Source organism: Microcaecilia unicolor, chromosome 3, assembly GCF_901765095.1.
Source record: "Microcaecilia unicolor chromosome 3, aMicUni1.1, whole genome shotgun sequence".
Taxonomy (NCBI): Eukaryota; Metazoa; Chordata; class Amphibia; order Gymnophiona; family Siphonopidae; genus Microcaecilia; species Microcaecilia unicolor.
In genome coordinates this window covers 238,414,311-238,434,639 of record NC_044033.1, presented here as the reverse complement: position 1 = coordinate 238,434,639, position 20,329 = coordinate 238,414,311, and the positions used below count along the sequence as shown (strand labels likewise).

At 49.2% G+C, this 20,329-nt stretch overlaps 1 protein-coding gene across 1 annotated transcript in view; it reads left to right on the top strand.

Annotated features, from left to right (window-relative positions):
- Positions 1-20,329, top strand: part of LOC115464471 — a 337,991-nt gene that overhangs the window by 39,470 nt on the left and 278,192 nt on the right. Inside the window, exon 4 of the mRNA XM_030194848.1 lies at positions 18,599-18,854. Coding sequence (XP_030050708.1) covers positions 18,599-18,854 — 256 coding nt within the window. The remainder of the gene's footprint in view (positions 1-18,598; positions 18,855-20,329) is intronic.

Genomic DNA, 20,329 nt, shown 5'->3' with positions numbered 1-20,329 from the left:
GGTGTGTCCCAAGTATTTGCAGGGTTCTGTCACACATTTGACTGCTACTAGCTGGCTGGGATAAGTTGTACAGAGGGTAGACTGTGGTTCAACTCTTAACAGTAGTGATGCATCTGCATCAAACTTCTGAGAACACTGAGGAACATCTATGATTAAAGCTCAAACATTAGTGTAACCTGAAGGGTTAAAATAATTGCCTGGTTGGTGTTTCTGTGGGAGTTTGAGTGGTCCTTGGAGTCCAAGTCAGGTCCAGTGCAGGGCTGCAGTGCTGCCGTTGGTATGTGAGAGCCAACGACAAGCCATGTTGGGTTACATTCACAGTGGCTAGGTGATCCGGGTGAGAGCAGCAGGATCAGAGCTGGCATTGTTGGAGAGCTGCAGCAGCTGGGAGTCCGGAAGCGCATGCGTATTCCTTCATGAATGCACTAGAAGAATGAGGAGCATGAGGGGCAGGCAGAGTTGGGCCTGCTTGGGTGTTTTCCTGCGTATGAGCAGTTTTTGTCTGTGCATGAACTGAAAAAGTTGGGAACCAGGCCTGCACTGAAACTGACCTGATTTGGAGAGCTGGGTCAGTTCTGGCAGTGGAGGGCACCTGTGGGAGATTGGGGCATGACGGGGAGAGCTTCAGAAAGCCTCCCGGAGGATTTCTTTGGTAGATTTTGCTGTGGCCTGGGCAGCTGTGCGCACTAGGAAGAGAAACATCAGAAGTGAGTGCCAGATCATGGCAGAGGTGTTCAGTGGTTGAGTGCTGGCTAAAATAAAATGAATTAACTTCTAATTTGGGAGGGAAGATGTTATGTGGATATAAAAATGAAAAATGTATTTACATTTATTAAAACGGGGAAAGTTTCATTGTAGAGACATGTGTTATTGGTGTAAACTACTGACTGGGAGGCTCAGGGCTTGAGGCACAGAAATTTTAAAGTTGCAAATGGTGTCTATTGGCAGTTGGGTGGAGGGGGGGGGGGGGAATGGGACTTGATATACTGCCTTTCTGTGGTTTTTGCAACTACATTCAAAGCACTTTACATAGTATATACAGGTACTTATTTGTACCTGGGGCAATGGAGGGTTAAGTGACTTGCCCAGAGTCACAAGGAGCTACAAAGTAACATAGTAAATGATGGCAGATAAAGACCTGTACGGTCCATCCAGTCTGCCGAACAAGATAAACTCATTTTACATGGTATGCAATACTTTATATGTATACCAGAGTTTGATTTGTCCTTGCCATTCTCAGGGCACAGACCATAGAAGTTAGGCCAGCACTTTTCTTGTACTAAGTTCTGAAACTAACATCAAAGCCCCTTAAAATTTGCACCCTAGCCCATCCATATCTGTTCAGTCACGATCAGGGCGTAGACTGTAGAAGTCTGCCTAGTACTGGTTTTGCTTCCCAATTACCGGTGTTGCCACCCAATCTCTGCTAAGATTCCATGGATCCATTCCTTCTAAACAGGATTCCTTTCTGTTTATCCCACATATGTTTGAATTCCATTAGCATTTGATTTCCACCACCTCCCGCGGGAGGGTATTCCACGTATCCACCACCCTCTTTATGAAAAAATACTTCCTGACATTACTCCTGAGTCTGCCCCCCCCCCCCCCTCAACCTCAGTTCATGTCCTCTAGTTCTACCTCCTTCTCATCTCCAGAAAAGGTTTGTTTGCGGATTAATACCTTTCAAATTTTTGAACGTCTGTATCATAAAACCTCTGTTTTTCCTTTCCTCCAAGGTATGCATGTTCAGACTGGCAAGTCTCTCTTTGTATGGTTTGCAACGCAAATCCCATACCATTTTTTGTAGTTTTTCTTTGCACCACTTCCAGTCTTTTTAGCAAGAAATGGCCTCCAAAACTGAACACTATACTCCAAGTGTGGCCTCACCAATGACTTGTAGAGGGGCATCTACACCTCCTTTCTTCAGTGGGACTCAAACCCAGTTCCCCAGTATCAAAATCCAATGCACTAACCACTAGGCTTGGTGATGGTGCACAGATGTGTTTGAGAGTGTGTGCTGCATTTTTTGGAGAAACTGGTAATTGAAAAAGTCAGGAGGTTTGGGTGCTTGCTGGGTTAATCAGTGAAAGTGTTTGAGAGCTGAATGAGTTTTGGCTGTGGAGAATTTATAAAGGCTGTAAACATAGTTACCATAAAATGACGTGACTATGTGTTGAGTAAAACTAATGAGAGATTATGTTGATATGTTGTTCTGGGAAGAGAAGATTAGGGATTAATAATGCCTGTTTGTTTTAAAAGTAAACATGAAAAGTTATACAGTATATTGAGGCTGAGCACATTTAGAGAGGAGCACACACTCAGGGATAGAGATTTTGTTATTGAGTTTTTAAAGTAAGGACAGTAGGGTGAAGATGACCTGGTGTTCAGAAATTGAAGCCGGCCAACGCTAGAAAGAGGACTTCAAGGAAATTGTACAGCAGATCAAAGCTATGATTTGTAGTAGTGTAGTAGTAGTAGTAAGTGATTCCTACATTAAAGAGTGATGTGAGAAGAAACATAGTAATTGGGAAGCAAAACCGGTGCTGGGCAGACTTCTACGGTCTACGCCCTGATCATGACTGAATAGATTTGGATGGGCTTGAGTGTAAATTTTAAGGGGCTTTGACATTAGCGTCAGAACTTTTAGTACAAGAACAGTGTTGGGCAGACTTCTACAGTCTGTACCCTGAGAGTTGCAAAGAGAAATCAAACTGGGGTATACATATAAAGTATCGCATACCATGTAAAATGAGTTTATCTTGTTGGGCAGACTGGATGGACCATACAGGTCTTTATCTGCCATCATTTACTATGTTACTATGTAACATGGAGGAGCATTTTTGAGATAACATCTAAGTCCAACTTTGGATGTTTTGCTAAAAACGTCCAAAATTCAAGTGGGGAATACAGCCATTTTCAAAACAGAAAAACGTTTATTTGCTAGATGTTTTTGTGCTCTGTGCATTTATCTTTTTGGTATATTAAAAAAAAAAAAAGTGAAAACCCTACAAAATGAAACCACTAGTATGTAGGAGGGGCCAGAATTCTTAGTAGACTGGCAACACGGACATCTCAGGAGAGCAATGGGGCACCCTAGGGAGCACTGCAGTAGACTTCAAATAAATGCTTCCAGGTACACATCTCACTGTTGCTCCTTTATCTTATCTGTTGAGCCCCCCAAAACCCACTACCCCTAACTGTACACCACTACAATAGTCCTTATGGGTGAAGGGGGCACCTATACATGGGTACAGTGGGTTTCTGGTGAGTATTGGAGGGCTTACAGTTTCCACCATAAGTGTAACAGTTAGGGGGAAGCATGGGCCTGGGTCCAGCTGTCTGCAGTGCACTTCACCCACCATTAGACTATTCCAGGGATCTGCATGTTGCTCTAACGAACCTCAGTATAACATGTGAGGCTGGCATAGAGGCTGGTAAGTAATGTTTTTAATCACATTTTTTTGGGGGGTGGGATGGGGTTAGTGACCACTGGAGGAGTAAGGGGAGGTCATCCCTGATTCCCTTCAATGGTCATCTGGTCATTTATGGCACTTTTTTGTGGCTTATTCATTAGGGAGACAAACCACTTGTTTGTAACTTTCCTCAGGTGCTGGACCTGAACCAAACTCCTGCAAAGTAAAGTAAATTCTGACCTTTTAAATTCCAAACTTCTCAACTTTCTGGCTATAGGTGAGATACCTGATATTCTCTTTAATTTAATGCTTATTGCTTAATTAATTAATTTGCCCTGTGAAACCTCTTATTTTCTTTCTTTCTCTTCCTGCCAAGCTCTGATAGAGAGGGAGGCTGTTTGCATTGCATTGAGGCTCTAAAGTTGCATTTTACATTGCTGAAACTGCTATAATTATTGGGAATATTTAGATTTATATTACAAAAAGAAAAGTTATATTCTAGGGCAATTTTGAAAGTTAAATCAATTGAAAATTCTTTGATCAGACTGTACCATTTCTGGTCTCATCTAGAGAACTGCCTTGATAACAGCATTTAGCTGACACATAGGGATTTATAATCCCACCTACCCCAGGGTTTTCCACTCATTTATAGACAAACCAAACCTCATTAACTTTACTCCTCAATCATACACAGGCAGTCTTGCAGACTGTTAATCCCAACATAGTACACCTGTTCATACCCATTTCAACCAATCAGGATGACTTTTATTCTCTGCAATAATTGTGGTGCTTTAGTTTCAAGGCAAATAATCTGGAGACTTAAAGCTTGTTCTATCTGTCTTCAGCTATCTAGTTTAAAACAAGAGCTCAGTAAAGTAATGCAAGAATTGGATGCAATTAAAGCAGCTTCTAGGACTGCACAGAATAATAACTTCTCACCACTGCCTCAAAGAATAAAACCACATAAGAACAGATGGTTCACAGTAGGCTCAGGGAGACTTCGTCAGGTGACACAGAAGCATCCACCCGCACAAGTGTTGCCATTAAAGAATTATTTTGCTCCATTACAGCACTGTGATGCTCCTGAAAATAAAACATTACAGCACTGTGATGCTCCTAAAAATAAAACTGAGGCAGAGGAAAAAGTAATAAAGTTGGAACAAAAAGATACGAAGGTACCCAAAGTGAAAAGACACCCCCCAAATCACAAATGTTGAAACACATACCAGGAAATATAGATGGAAAGAGATGGCCACAAATGCTCGTAGTCTAAGCAATAAAGTTCATGACCTTCAAGCCCTGATGTTGGAGGCAGACTTAGATGCTGTTGCAATCACGGAGACGTGGCTCAATGTTTCCCATGAATGGGATGCAAACATACCAGGCTATAATCTATTTAGGAAGGATAGAGAGGGTCGAAAAGGTGGAGGAGTAGCTCTGTATGTAAAGAATGATATCATGGCGACTGAAATGACAGGGACCTGGGGAAAGGAAGAAGCGATATGGATCACCTTAAAAAGAGATGATAGAACCTCTGTCCACGTGGATGCTGTCTACAGACCCCCGACACAATTAGAGGAACTAGATAAAGATCTGATCGCAGATATTCAAAAATTAGGAAAGAAAAAAGAGGTTCTGTTGATGGGAGATTTCAATCTGCCGGATGTAGATTGGAAGGTTCCGTCTGCAAAATCGGAAAGAAGTAGAGAGATCGCGGATGCTTTCCAAAGTGCTCTGCTCAGACAAATTGTGACGGAACCCACGAGGGAGGGAGCGACACTGGATCTGGTGCTCACAAATGGGGATAGTGTGTCAAATGTCCGAGTGGGTGCACACCTGGGAAGCAGTGACCATCAAACGGTTTGGTTTGATATGACGGCTGAAGTGGAGGGCGGCCACTCTAAACTCAAAGTCCTGGATTTCAAGCGTGCTGACTTTAGTAAAATGGGGGAATACCTGAGGAAGGAGCTGATGGGCTGGGAGGACGTACAACAAGTGGAAGGACAGTGGTCCAGGCTGAAAGAAGTAATAAATAGGGCCACAGACCTTTATGTAAGGAGAGTAAATAAAAGCAAGAGAAAAAGGAAACCAATATGGTTCTCCAAGCAAGTGGCTGAGAAAATAAAGGCTAAAGAGTTAGCATTCCAGAAATATAGAAAATCTCAAGAAGAGGAACACGGGGAGGAATACCGGATGAAACTGAAAGAAGCCAAGAGAGAGGTACGTCTGGCGAAGGCGCAAGCAGAAGAACAAATGGCTAGAAATGTAAGGAGGGGAGACAAAAATTTCTTCAGGTATATTAGTGAAAGGAGAATGACTAAAAAGGGAATTGTGAGACTAAAAGATTCTGCGAATCGCTATGTAGATAATGATGAAGAAAAAGCCAATTTGCTAAATAGATACTTTTGTTCTGTTTTCACTGAAGAAAATCCTGGAGAAGGACCACGAGGGACTGGCAAAAGTACACCTGAGAATGGAGTGGATAGAGCACCGTTCACGGAAGAGAGTATGTATCAACAACTTGGAAAGCTAAAGGTGGACAAAGCCATGGGACCGGACGAGATCCACCCCAGAATATTGAGGGAACTCAGAGAGGTTCTGGCGGGTCTTCTTAAAGATTTGTTTAATAAATCCTTGGAGATGGGAGAGGTTCCGAGGGATTGGAGAACGGCGGATGTGGTCCCTCTTCACAAAAGTGGTGATAGGGAAGAAGCTGGAAACTACAGGCCGGTAAGCCTCACTTCGGTTATTGGAAAAGTAATGGAAGCGATGCTGAAGGAAAGGTTGGGAGAAGGAGTCCATAATCATGAAACCACAAATGGCCGGATTTAGCCTCCAGGATTGCAGAGTTCCAGGAAGAACCATGATCAAGGACTGTCAATAAGTGGTTTGGGAGGGGGGAATTTAAAATGAAAGGCTGACAAATCTCAGAATCACTATAAAAGAGCCTAGCAGCAGAACATCCCCCCTCCCCACAAAAAAAACCATAACCCAGCTTCTGAGGATAGGGTTTGGGAGAAGGGCTGTTGTAGTCACTCAGTACCAATTTTGAAAACCACATAAAATCCTAGACCCCCTATGGAACGTTATATTTCTAATCTGGGTACCCCATTCCATAACCAAATCTGAGCTGATTACAATAACAGCATTAAACAAAGTATTAATAAATCACACACAGAGATTTACTAGTCAGCCTGGCCTCAGAGACACAGGTGTACTTTGAACACACATGGAAGTAAAAGTTTAGGGAAAAACTCTGATCCCTGCCATCCAGAGTTTGTAGCAAAATTTTCTTATAAGCCCTAGGGCGTAACACCCTTGCTACTCCCCCACTGTGCTTTGTTTTCCAGGGAACTTGCTAACACACAAACTTTCACTCAAATTACTGGAAATAATGAACCCAGCCTGCAGAGAAGCGGGGGGGGGGGGGGGGGGGGGGGGGGGGGGGGGGGATGGGGGGGGGCGAATACCCCCCCAACCCAGCACACGCGATCGGTTCGGTTCACAGTAGCCAGAAGAAACCTCTCTTTTAATTCCAGACCAAAAGACTTTCTGAAGGGGGGGAGGGGAGAATAACCTGCATGCAGCCTCAGAGAGCACACCGTTCTCCTCATTGTGTGTACCATGTGCAGAACAGCGATTTCCACACGCTGCCTGCTCGGACTTGCCAGGGTTGCGGTTAAGCCGCCGAATTGGGCGGCTTTTCGGAAACGGCTGCGGGGAATTTTCTTATCGCGTGGGTTGCGGGGATTTGGGCGGGTTTTTGAGCGGCCGCGGTGCAGGATTGGGCCAGTTTTCCCGCTGCCGGGGCTTCTATTGGTCCAATTTGGTCCAATAGAAGCCTTTCAGGGGCGGGGTTGACATCAGGGGTGACATCGGGGGTGAGGCTAGTGACGCGGGAGGCGGGGTTAGTGACGCAGGAAGCGGGGTTAGGTGACGCGGGAGACGGGGGTTGGCTGTGGGCAGTTTTTGGGCGGGTTTACGGCTGGTTTTGGGCTGGGAAAATTTTTCCCAGCTGGCAACCCTGTGCCTGCTGGCTGCTGCTCAACAATCTCCTTGCAGCTACTAAGCAGCAGCGCTAACCCGGAAGCCTCTCGGGTTAGCGCTGCCACTTAGTAGCTGCAAGGAGATTGTTGAGCGGCAGCCGGCAGGCAGCGTGTGGGAATCGCTGTGAGCTGAAGCTGAGCCTGTGACCGGAATCGCTGCTGGTCGGGCCTGCAAGGAGGGTGAGGGAAGATGGGGTGAAAGTTCCTGCACGCCACGAGGGAAGGGATGATGGGGACCGGAATCGCTGTGCTGCTGCTGGGCGGGCCTGACCCCCAAATTGGGTGGGCCCCTGCCCGTGGCTACGCCCCTGCTTAAGACATCATCACACTCCTTCCTTCCTACCACATCACCACTGTATTCAAAACCTTTTCATTTTATCAATGATAAGAGTAGACTTGTGCTTAAGATGTACTTAGCTTGTCTCGGAGTGCAAGGAGTCACTGTTGTACCAGAAGTCCTGTGGGGATCCCCATCCATGCTCATGACTAAAATAGTAACGGTAGCCTGCGCTACTCCCTAAAATCGGGATTAAAGTCCAGCTCCAAGTTGTTAACTGATAACAGATAACAACTTGGAGCTGGACTTTAATCCCGATTTTAGGGAGTAGCGCAGGCTTTAATCGATAATACCTTTTTAAAATCTTCTCTCTTTGATCAAAAGTGACTTTCCTGGTATATAACGTGGAGGGGCATAATCGAACGGCGCCAGCGAAATCAATGGTCGGCCATCTCAGAGGCCGGTGCCCCTAAGGGCGGCAGGCCGATCGTATTATCGAAACGAGATGGGTAGCCATTGTGCGTTTTGATAATACGGTCGAAGCCGGCCAAAATAGGGCCCGGCCAACTTACAGGGAAAAGGCTGGCATTACACATTCTATTATCGCGGTTGAAACCGGCTAAATCAGGGGAGGCCAAAGAATACGAAAAATACAGCAGTTGTGTGAGAAAACCGTTTACCTGTACTTCTCAAGGTTCCTTATATTTTCCCCATACCCGGATGTCCGCAACTACATGCACTGTACTTGCGGAATATGCAGTTAAGCGAATGCTACATACCTGTAGAAGGTATTCTCCGAGGACAGCAGGCTGATTGTTCTCACTGATGGGTGACGTCCACGGCAGCCCCTCCAATCGGAAACTTCACTAGCAAAGTCCTTTGCTAGCCCTCGCGCGCCCGCGCATGCGCGGCCGTCTTCCCGCCCGAAACCGGCTCGAGCCGGCCAGTCCAGTATGTAGCAAGACAATACACTTCAAGGGAAGACACAACTCCAAAGGGGAGGCGGGCGGGTTTGTGAGAACAATCAGCCTGCTGTCCTCGGAGAATACCTTCTACAGGTATGTAGCATTCGCTTTCTCCGAGGACAAGCAGGCTGCTTGTTCTCACTGATGGGGTATCCCTAGCCCCCAGGCTCACTCAAAACAACAACATTGGTCAATTGGGCCTCGCAACGGCGAGGACATAACTGAGATTGACCTAAAAAATTTACCAACTAACTGAGAGTGTAGCCTGGAACAGAACAAACAGGGCCCTCGGGGGGTGGAGTTGGATCCTAAAGCCCAAACAGGTTCTGAAGAACTGACTGCCCGAACCGACTGTCACGTCGGGTATCCTGCTGCAGGCAGTAATGAGATGTGAATGTGTGGACAGATGACCACGTCGCAGCTTTGCAAATTTCCTCCATGGTGGCTGACTTCAAGTGGGCTACCGACGCTGCCATGGCTCTAACATTATGAGCCGTGACATGACCCTCAAGAGCCAGCCCAGCCTGGGCGTAAGTGAAGGAAATGCAATCTGCTAGCCAATTGGATATGGTGCGTTTCCCTACAGCCACTCCCCTCTTGTTGGGATCAAAAGAAACAAACAATTGGGCGGACTGTCTGTGGGGCTGTGTCCGCTCCAGATAGAAGGCCAATGCTCTCTTGCAGTCCAATGTGTGCAGCTGACGTTCAGCAGGGCAGGAATGAGGACGGGGAAAGAATGTTGGCAAGACAATTGACTGGTTCAGATGGAACTCCGACACAACCTTTGGCAGAAACTTAGGGTGAGTGCGGAGGACTACTCTGTTGTGATGAAATTTGGTGTAAGGGGCCTGGGCTACCAGGGCCTGAAGCTCACTGACTCTACGAGCCGAGGTAACTGCCACCAAGAAAATGACCTTCCAGGTCAAGTACTTCGGATGGCAGGAATTCAGTGGCTCGAAAGGAGGTTTCATCAGCTGGGTGAGAACGACATTGAGATCCCATGACACTGTAGGAGGCTTGACAGGGGGCTTTGACAAAAGCAAACCTCTCATGAAGCGAACAACTAAAGGCTGTCCTGAGATCGGCTTACCTTCCACTTGGTAATGGTATGCACTGATTGCACTAAGGTGAACCCTTACGGAGTTGGTCTTCAGACCAGACTCAGACAAGTGGAGAAGGTATTCAAGCAGGGTCTGTGTAGGACAAGAGCGAGGATCTAGGGCCTTGCTGTCACACCAGACGGCAAACCTCCTCCAATGAAAGAAGTAACTTCTCTTAGTGGAGTCTTTCCTGGAAGCAAGCAAGATGCGGGAGACACCCTCTGGCAGACCCAAAGAGGCAAAGTCTACGCCCTCAACATCCAGGCCGTGAGAGCCAGGGACTGGAGGTTGGGATGCAGCAGAGCCCCTTCGTCCTGCGTGATGAGGGTCGGAAAACACTCCAATCTCCACGGTTCTTCGGAGGATAACTCCAGAAGAAGAGGGAACCAGATCTGACGCGGCCAAAAGGGAGCAATCAGAATCATGGTGCCTCGGTCTTGCTTGAGTTTCAACAAAGTCTTCCCCACCAGAGGAATGGGAGGATAAGCATACAGCAGACCTTCCCCCCAATCCAGGAGGAAGGCATCCGACGCCAGTCTGCCGTGGGCCTGAAGCCTGGAACAGAACTGAGGGACCTTGTGGTTCACTTGAGATGCGAAGAGATCCACCAGGGGGGTGCCCCACGCCTGGAAGATCTGTCGCACCACACGGGAATTGAGCGACCACTCGTGAGGTTGCATAATCCTGCTCAACCTGTCGGCCAGACTGTTGTTTACGCCTGCCAGATATGTGGCTTGGAGCACCATGCCTTGACGGCGAGCCCAGAGCCACATGCTGACGGCTTCCTGACACAGGGGGCGAGATCCGGTGCCCCCCTGCTTGTTGACATAGTACATGGCAACCTGATTGTCTGTCTGAATTTGGATAATTTGGTGGGACAGCCGATCTCTGAAAGCCTTCAGAGCGTTCCAGATCGCTCGCAACTCCAGAAGATTGATCTGTAGATCGCTTTCTTGGAGGGACCACCTTCCTTGGGTGTGAAGCCCATCGACATGAGCTCCCCATCCCAGGAGAGACGCATCCGTGGTCAGCACTTTTTGAGGCTGAGGAATTTGGAAGGGACGTCCCAGAGTCAAATTGGAGCAAATCGTCCACCAATACAGGGATTCGAGAAAACTCGTGGACAGGTGGATCACGTCCTCTAGACCCCCGGCGGCCTGATACCACTGGGAGGCTAGGGTCCATTGAGCAGATCTCATGTGAAGGCGGGCCATGGGAGTCACATGAACTGTGGAAGCCATGTGGCCCAGCAATCTCAACATCTGCCGAGCTGTGATCTGCTGGGACGCTCGCACCCGCGAGACGAGGGACAACAAGTTGTTGGCCCTCGCCTCTGGGAGATAGGCGCGAGCCGTCCGAGAATCCAGCAGGGCTCCGATGAATTCGAGTTTCTGCACTGGGAGAAGATGGGACTTTGGGTAATTTATCACAAACCCCAGTAGCTCCAGGAGGCGAATAGTCATCTGCATGGACTGCAGGGCTCCTGCCTCGGATGTGTTCTTCACCAGCCAATCGTCGAGATATGGGAACACGTGCACCCCCAGCCTGCGAAGCGCCGCTGCTACCACAGCTAGGCACTTTGTGAACACCCTGGGCGCAGAGGCGAGCCCAAAGGGTAGCACACAGTACTGGAAGTGGCGTGCGCCCAGCTGAAATCGCAGATACTGTCTGTGAGCTGGCAGTATCGGGATGTGTGTGTAGGCATCCTTCAAGTCCAGAGAGCATAGCCAATCGTTTTGCTGAATCATGGGGAGAAGGGTGCCCAGGGAAAGCATCCTGAACTTTTCTTTTACGAGATATTTGTTCAGGGCCCTTAGGTCTAGGATGGGACGCATCCCCCCTGTTTTCTTTTCCACAAGGAAGTACCTGGAATAGAACCCCAGCCCTTCTTGCCCGGATGGCACGGGCTCGACCGCATTGGCGCTGAGAAGGGCGGAGAGTTCCTCTGCAAGTACCTGCTTGTGCTGGAAGCTGTAGGACTGAGCTCCCGGTGGACAATTTGGAGGTTGAGAGGCCAAATTGAGGGTGTATCCTTGCCGGACTATTTGGAGAACCCACTGATCGGAGGTTATAAGAGGCCACCTTTGGTGAAAAGCTTTCAACCTCCCTCCGACAGGCAGGTCGCCCGGCACTGACACTTGGATGTCGGCTATGCTCTGCTGGAGCCAGTCAAAGCTCGCCCCTTGCTTTTGCTGGGGAGCCGCGGGGCCTTGCTGATTCGCACGCTGCTGACGAGAGCGAGCGCGCTGGGGCTTAGCCTGGGCCGCAGGCTGTCGGGAAGGAGGATTGTACCTACGCTTGCCAGAAGTATAGGGAACAGTCTTCCTTCCCCCGAAAAAATCGTCTACCTGTAGAGGTAGAAGCTGAAGGCTGCCGGCGGGCGAACTTGTCGAATGCGGTGTCCCGCTGGTGGAGAGACTCTACCACCTGCTCGACTTTTTCGCCAAAAATGTTATCCGCACGGCAAGGCAAGTCCGTAATCCGCTGCTGGATTCTATTCTCCAGGTCGGCGGCACGCAGCCATGAGAGCCTGCGCATCACCACACCTTGAGCAGCGGCCCTGGACGCAACATCAAAAGTGTCATAAACTCCTCTGGCCAGGAATTTTCTGCACGCCTTCAGCTGCCTGACCACCTCCTGAAAAGGCTTGGCTTGCTCAGGGGGAAGAGCATCAACCAAGCCCGCCAACTGCCGCACATTATTCCGCATGTGTATGCTCGTGTAGAGCTGGTAAGACTGGATCTTGGACACGAGCATAGAGGAATGGTAGGCCTTCCTCCCAAAGGAGTCTAAGGTTCTAGCGTCCTTGCCCGGGGGCGCCGAAGCATGTTCCCTAGAACTCTTAGCCTTCTTTAGGGCCAAATCCACAACTCCAGAGTCATGAGGCAACTGAGTGCGCATCAGCTCTGGGTCCCCATGGATCCGGTACTGGGACTCGATCTTCTTGGGAATGTGGGGATTAGTTAATGGCTTGGTCCAGTTCGCAAGCAATGTCTTCTTCAGGACATGGTGCAAGGGAACAGTGGACGCTTCCTTAGGTGGAGAAGGATAGTCCAGGAGCTCAAACATTTCAGCCCTGGGCTCGTCCTCCACAACCACCGGGAAGGGGATGGCCGTAGACATCTCCCGGACAAAGGAGGCAAAAGACAGACTCTCGGGAGGAGAAAGCTGTCTCTCAGGAGAGGGAGTGGGATCAGACGGAAGACCCTCAGACTCCTCGTCAGAGAAATATCTGGGATCTTCCTCTTCCTCCCACGAGGCCTCACCCTCGGTGTCAGACACAGTTCACGGACCTGTGTCTGCAACCTCGCCCTGCTCGACTCCGTGGAACCCCGTCCACGATGGGGGCGTCGAGAGGTAGACTCCCTCGCCCGCATCGGCGAAGCTCCCTCCGCCGACGTAGTCGGGGAGCCTTCCTGGGAGGTGGCCGCGGTCGGGACCGCACGCGGTACCGACGTCGGGGACCTCAACCTGGGCGATGGGCCAGCCGGCGCCACGCTCGACGGTACCGGTGGCGCAAGCACCGCCGGTACCGGAGGGGTAGGGCGCAACAGCTCTCCCAGAATCTCTGGGAGAACGGCCCGGAGGCTCTCGTTTAGAGCGGCTGCAGAGAAAGGCTGAGAGGTCGATGCAGGCGTCGACGTCAGTACCTGTTCCGGGCGTGGAGGCTGTTCCGGGCTGTCCAGAGCGGAGCGCATCGACACCTCCTGAACAGAGGGTGAGCGGTCCTCTCGGTGCCGATGCCTGCTGGGTGCCGAATCCCTCGCGACCCAGAGCTCTCGGTGCCGACACGGGGAGGAGACCGGTGTCGATGCTTCTTCGATTTCTTCCGAAGCATGTCACCGGAGCTCCCCGGCACCGACGAGGAGGACGTCGAATCCATCCGTCGCTTCCTCGGGGCCGAGACTGAAGGAGGTCGATCTCGGGGGGGCTGTACCGCAGGAGCCCTCAGGGTAGGCGGAGACCCACCCGAGGGCTCACCGCCACCAGCAGGGGAATGGACAGCCCTCACCTGCACTCCACCCGATGCACCACCGTCCGACGACATCAGCAGACGAGGTCCTGGTACCACCGACGTCGATGCAGCTATCCGATGTCTCGGCGCCGATGCAGAGGCCCGATGCCTCGATGCACTCGATGCAGGGGCGGCCGAGGAAGATGGTCTGGACGCTGACGACGTCGATGCACTCGAAGATCCCGGTGCCGATGCCGACGAAGAGCCCGAGAACAACACGTTCCACTGGGCTAGTCTCGCTACCTGAGTCCGCCTTTGAAGCAGGGAACACAGACTGCAGTTCTGAGGGCGGTGCTCGGCCCCCAGACACTGAAGACACGACGAGTGTCGATCAGTGAGCGAGATAACCCGGGCGCACTGGGTGCACTTCTTGAAGCCGCTGGAAGGCTTCGATGTCATGGGCGGAAAAATCACGCCGGCGAAATCAAAAGCCGAAATGGCGAAATTTGAACCACCAAATTTAGAGGGAGAAAAAATCTCGACCGAGGCCGAAAAGAGGCCTACCCCGACGACGAAAGAAAACTTACCGGGGCAAAAAAGCTGGAAGTACGGGGAGGATTTACACGAAACCCGGCGGGGGGTTTCCGGAGCACTTCCCGACTAGGACAAAGCTTTCCCGAAGGAAAAAAAACACGTTCAAAACAAATTGGACGCGCGAGGTCGACTTTCCGGGGCTCGACACGGCGAAAACACGACCGTACCGAGTGCGGACAAAAGAAGACTGGCCGGCTCGAGCCGGTTTCGGGCGGGAAGACGGCCGCGCATGCGCGGTGCGCGCGGGCGCGCGAGGGCTAGCAAAGGACTTTGCTAGTGAAGTTTCCGATTGGAGGGGCTGCCGTGGACGTCACCCATCAGTGAGAACAAGCAGCCTGCTTGTCCTCGGAGAATGGGAAATATATTTTATTGTGTACATATGAAGTTCGCACCCTTGATTATGATCCATATAAGGAAAACTGCCATATAAGGAAAACTCCACACGTAGGTCCCAGACGCAGCACGTAGGCCCCGCACGCATGGTGACACAGTCCATGGACAGCCATGCGTGATGGGCAGCCATGCCTGGAGACACATGCCAAAACTTGCACGTACTCACCTATCCATATATGGGATGCAGAACCTTATATGGAGCTGTGCATGTAAGGCCGCCCATCACGCATGGCCGGCCATATAAGGCGATGCGATGCACGCTTTCCAATGGTTCTTCACGGAGAAACATGAGCCTCAGACGAGAACCAAATTTCTCTGTGGGAGAAAATCTCCTTTTAGTGACCCTGTGCCTAAGGCACAGGCGTGTTCTGTTCCTCCGGCACCACCACCTGCCCCCCAGGAATCGCTGCATCCACACCTGGGGTGAAATCCGAGACCGATTAGAGAGGTAGGTGTTCCCCCCACTCCCTCCTGCAGCTACACATCTAAGAGCTCCCTCAGCAGTGTAAGCACAAACTGTAGTCTGCATTCAAGGGTAATCAGTGATATGTGTACATGGCCATTCATTAATAGAATCTAGGTAGTAGAAAGCAAAACCATTCCCACAACCCTACAATACTGCACACAAACATTTCTCTGTCCTCACGTCCACCTCTATGACATCATCCCCACCCCCAGCTGCAGCCCCATCCCCTGCTCCATCCCCACTCCCATCCCCTGCCCCAGCACGGCACCTCCTGCAGCAACTGGTGGATGGGCAACACCAGTTGGTAAATACCCAAACCCAGTTGCTGCAGGAGGTGTCAGCAATGAGGCAGGAGATGGGGGCAATGTGGCAGGCTAATGAGCAGCACCATAGGGCAGTGTTGAGTAGCACTAGTAAGCTGCCAAGTAGAAACCTGGAGATAACTATAGGTAGCGCCTAGACGAGATTTGCTCTTTGATCATCAGACACCCTCACCCACAACCAAACCACATTGGTGGGGGCCACAAAGATGCTACAAGCAGCTGGGCCATCTTTTGACATTGAGCAATGGTATATAGTACTCAACAGAAAAGGGAAACCAATGTTAATAGCATTAGATGGATGTCTGATTCTTCACAATTGCAATACAATACCACAGGTACAGAAGGGCCTAGGCTAGGGGATATAAATGTATATTTTTGTAGTGGTTTTGAGTTTGCTCACAGCTTACTATTCAGTAGTAGCTCAAGGTGACTTACATTCGTGGTCCCAGGAGGATTGTAAGTTTGCACCTGCAGCAATGGAGGGTTAAGTGACTTGGCCAAGATCACAAGGAGCAGCAGTGGGATTTGAACTGGAAACCTCTGTATTATAAGACTGGTGCTCTACTACTAGGCCACTCCAACCACCAGGCTGTAGCCACCTGCAGGTAATTTGGAGTAGGAATTGTAACCAGAAGCCCTTGCTCTCAGCATGACTTAAGGGCTCAGTAGCCACGTATCTGTGGGCACCTTGAAAATAGTGTGCAGGCTGGAATGTACAAATGTTGTGGTTCCATAATTATGGAGGATTGTAGGACTGTGTTTAATAATGTGGAAAAGACATTCAGGGCATATTAATTGATTTGTTTATTTATTTAAAGCATTTATATCCCACATGTTCCCACTGGATGCAGGTTCAATGTGGCTTACAAGAGCTACATCAAGAATACTGTATTGCTGACATACTAAAACAATGCAAGCAGTAAATTCAGTTTGCTATAATATACAGCAGTCCCCTCCCCCTCCCCCACCCCCACCCCCACCCCCACCCCCACCCCACAGGCAGCCACAACTGAGTGTGTCCAATAGAGAACAAGACACCTGTACAATGAATTGGGTTGAACAAATCATGGCTCTCAGAGTCCAGTGTATTACAGTCCACTGCTGTCTCTTGCAATCCTCTTGGCCAGCTGTCCTGCAAGATGCAAGAAGTGTTTGTTTACCAACTACATAGCAGAAAGGGAAGAGGTGGCTGAGAGCTATGAGCTTACCTTGAACTTGTGCACAAATCTGTTGGCTGCTTCAACAAAGGAGAGAGAGAATGGGGGGCAGTGAGCGAGCACATCACACACAGCAAGGAGCTCCTGGAGGGTACAGAATGGAGAGTTGGTCCCATCTAGAAAATGCAGAGCATATGCTAAGCTACCAGCTAACACCCAGTCTGAAACAAAGTCCACACATCAGTTTTCTTTCAAAAAGTGCCCACAACCTCCCCTCCTTTCAAACACTGGCCACAAACTCACCCCCCCCTCACAAGAACCAAAACAACAAACAGCTATACAAAAGTATACAGTACTACTACTTAACATTTCTAAAGCGCTACTAGGGTTACGCAGCGCTGTACAATTAAACAAAGAAGGGCAGTCCCTGTTCAAAGGAACTTTTTTTTGTTTTGTTACATTTGTACCCCGCGCTTTCCCACTCATGGCAGGCTCAATGCGGCTTACATGGGGCAATGGAGGGTTAAGTGACTTGCCCAGAGCCACAAGGAGCTGCCTGTGCCTGAAGTGGGAATCGAACTCAGTAGGGCGAAATGTCAAGTTGGGACAGTCTAGAATTCCTGAATAGAGGTAAATGGTTATGTGCCGAAGGCGACATTGAAGAGGTGGGCTTTGAGTAAGGATTTGAAGATGGGCAAGGAGGGGGCTTGGCGTATGGGCTCAGGGAGTTTATTCTAAGCATAGGGTGAGGTGAGGCAGAAAGGGCGGAGCCTGGAGTTGGCGGTGGTGGAGAAGGGTACTGAGAGGAGGGATTTGACATGTGAGCGGAGGTTACAGGTAGGAACGTAGGGGGAGATGAGAGTAGAGAGGTAGTGAGGGGCTGCAGATCGAGTGCATTTGTAGGTAAGTAGGAGAAGCTTGAATTGTATGCGGTACCTGATCGGAAGCCAGTGAAGTGACTTGAGGAGATGGGTGATATGGACAAATCGGTCCAGACGGAAGATAAGACGTGCAGCAGAGTTCTGATCGAATTGAAAGGGGGATAGATGGCTAAGTGGGAGGCCAGTGAGGAGTAGGCTGCAGTAGTCAAGGCGAGAGGTAATGAGAGAGTGGATGATAGTTTGGGTGGTGTGTTCAGAGAGGAAAGGGCGAATTTTGCTGATGTTATAGAGAAAGAAGCGACAGGTCTTGGCTATCTGCTGGATATGCGCAGAGAAGGAGAGGGAGGAGTCGAAGATGACTCCGAGGTTGCGGGCAGATGAGACGGGGAGGATGTGGGTGTTATCAACTGAGATAGAGAGTGGAGGGAGAGGAGAAGTGGGTTTGGGTGGAAAGACAATAAGCTCGGTCTTGGCCATGTTTAGTTTCAGGTGGCGGTTGGACATCCAGGCAGCAATGTCAGATAAGCAGCCGAAACTTTGGCCTGGGTTTCTGCAGTGATGTCTGGTGTAGAGAGATAGAGCTGGGTGTTGTCAGCATAAAAGTATACAGTGGCCAAAAGAAGGTGTAATATAACTGAAGCAAAAACATGTTGAAATACCACCTCGTAATATAAACGGAAACCTCTAAAGTGCAGCACAGAGAAAGCCCTTTTAAAGAGGGTCGAATAAAGGAAATGTAAACTGCTGAGTTAATGACCCTTCATCAAAATGAGCACAGCCAAAACACAGTGCAGGTGAAAGCACCCGTACTTCCCTACCGATAATCAAAATTACGGCGGCCATTTGGTTTGCCAATTATCAAAAATAGGCCGGCCACCTAGGGAAATCAGCTGCAGCCAGTTAGGGCTTTTGATGATAATCGAAATTACGCTGGCTATGTGAGACCTGCCCATATCATTCTCCTATGGTCGGCCATAAGAGCGTACTTAAGCAGTGTTCTCGGTATTTTTGATTCTTTTGCATTGCAGTGGTACAATGGGACCCAAGCTACCACCAACTTGCAAGGGTAATTTTAGTGATGTGGAGGTTCAACTGCTGGTGGAAGAAATTGACAGGAGGCATATGCATCTCTTTGCTCCCACCGGCCAGAGGCTAGCTGCAACCAACAAGCAACGGGAATGGGAAGCAGTCAGAGACAGGCTGAATGCGGTCTTCCACTGTGGCCGGGATGTGGAAGACTGCAAACGGAAGTGGCGCTGGCTGAGGCAAGATGTGAGGAGGAAGGTTGGTGCCAACCCCCCAGCAGATGACACTGCTAACCTCACCCCCATTGAGCGCATCATCCATGGGCTTTTGCCCCAGGAGGGGATCCATGGCATTGGGTCCCTGGACACATCAGCACAGGCTGAGGGCTCAGGTAGGTTCACCATTAGGGAGCTGGGGATCTGTTCTGCTGTACTACTCTCTGTTTCACACAAGTGGGGGACAGTGTGGTGCTCCTCAGTAGGGAAAGGGGGAAAAGAACAGCATGCAATGCATATCACTATTCATTCCAAACCATGGCACAGGGAGAGGAGGGGGGAGAGGGAGGAGGAAGGAGGGTTTGCAGCAATGTATATAATAGATGTAAATATATTTACAATACAATATATACAATGTAAATAAAATGCTTACACTGTGTGTAGGTTTGCACTGTTTCACAGCTTTGGGTGCCTTCCCCATCACCAAACTCTGCATATCTCCTTCCCACACCTCTGTGCTATAGCCACTCCTTCCACAGTTCTCTGGCTACCCACCTGCCTGTGTGGCTGTCTTGCACATCAGTCTCTGCAGTACACTGCGCTCAGGGCCAGTCTTAGCAAGAGCGGGGCCCTATGCAGACCAATTTGATGGGGCCCCACCCTAGCCCCGCCCCTAGCTCCACCCCTCCCTAGCTCCAGGGCCGGCCAACCCTCCCTCCAAGCTCCCAGACCACTCCCTCCGAGCTCCAAGGCCCCCAGCTCCAAGACCCCCCTCCCTCCCTCCCAGTCATTTTTTAACATCCCCCTCCAAAATCCAGTACTAGGTATGCCGAGAATACAAAACACTCAAGACCTATAGAGCAATTCTAGTATACCATAAGCAGTCATTTCTACTAATCACACAAAGAAAAGGAAAACATCTTAAAACACTACAGTGAGCACTAGAGCATCAATTCACCTATTGTAAAATGAAACCAGACAGAATAGTACAGATCGTCGTCGATCCTGCACAGTCAATGCCAAGTGAAAGCCATGTCTTTTTCACAAACACAGATACACCCTAATCCACTATAGAATAAGTAGTAATATTAAAACTTTCTATTTAGACAAAAATTAAACTGAACCCCCAAGATGCCAGACTCTGCATACAATGCAACACCACAGAAACAGAAAATGTCCTCTAGAACTGTGCAAAATATAAAGACAGCAGATGTAAATTTGAAAAAAAACGTAACAAATACCAATCACCACTTTACAAATTAACAAATAGAAATAAAACAAATATAGAAAATAAAATAATACCATTTTATTGGACTAATAGATTTAGCTTTCAGAGGCCAAAACATCCTTCCTCAGGTCAATATAGTATAGTACTGTTACAGTATCCTATCCTGACCTGAGGAAGGGGGGTTTGTTCTCCGAAAGTTAGACAAAATGTATTAAAAATGTATTAAAATTAGTCCAATCAAAAGATTACCTTGTTTACATGTTCTATATTATAAACATTTATTAACACAT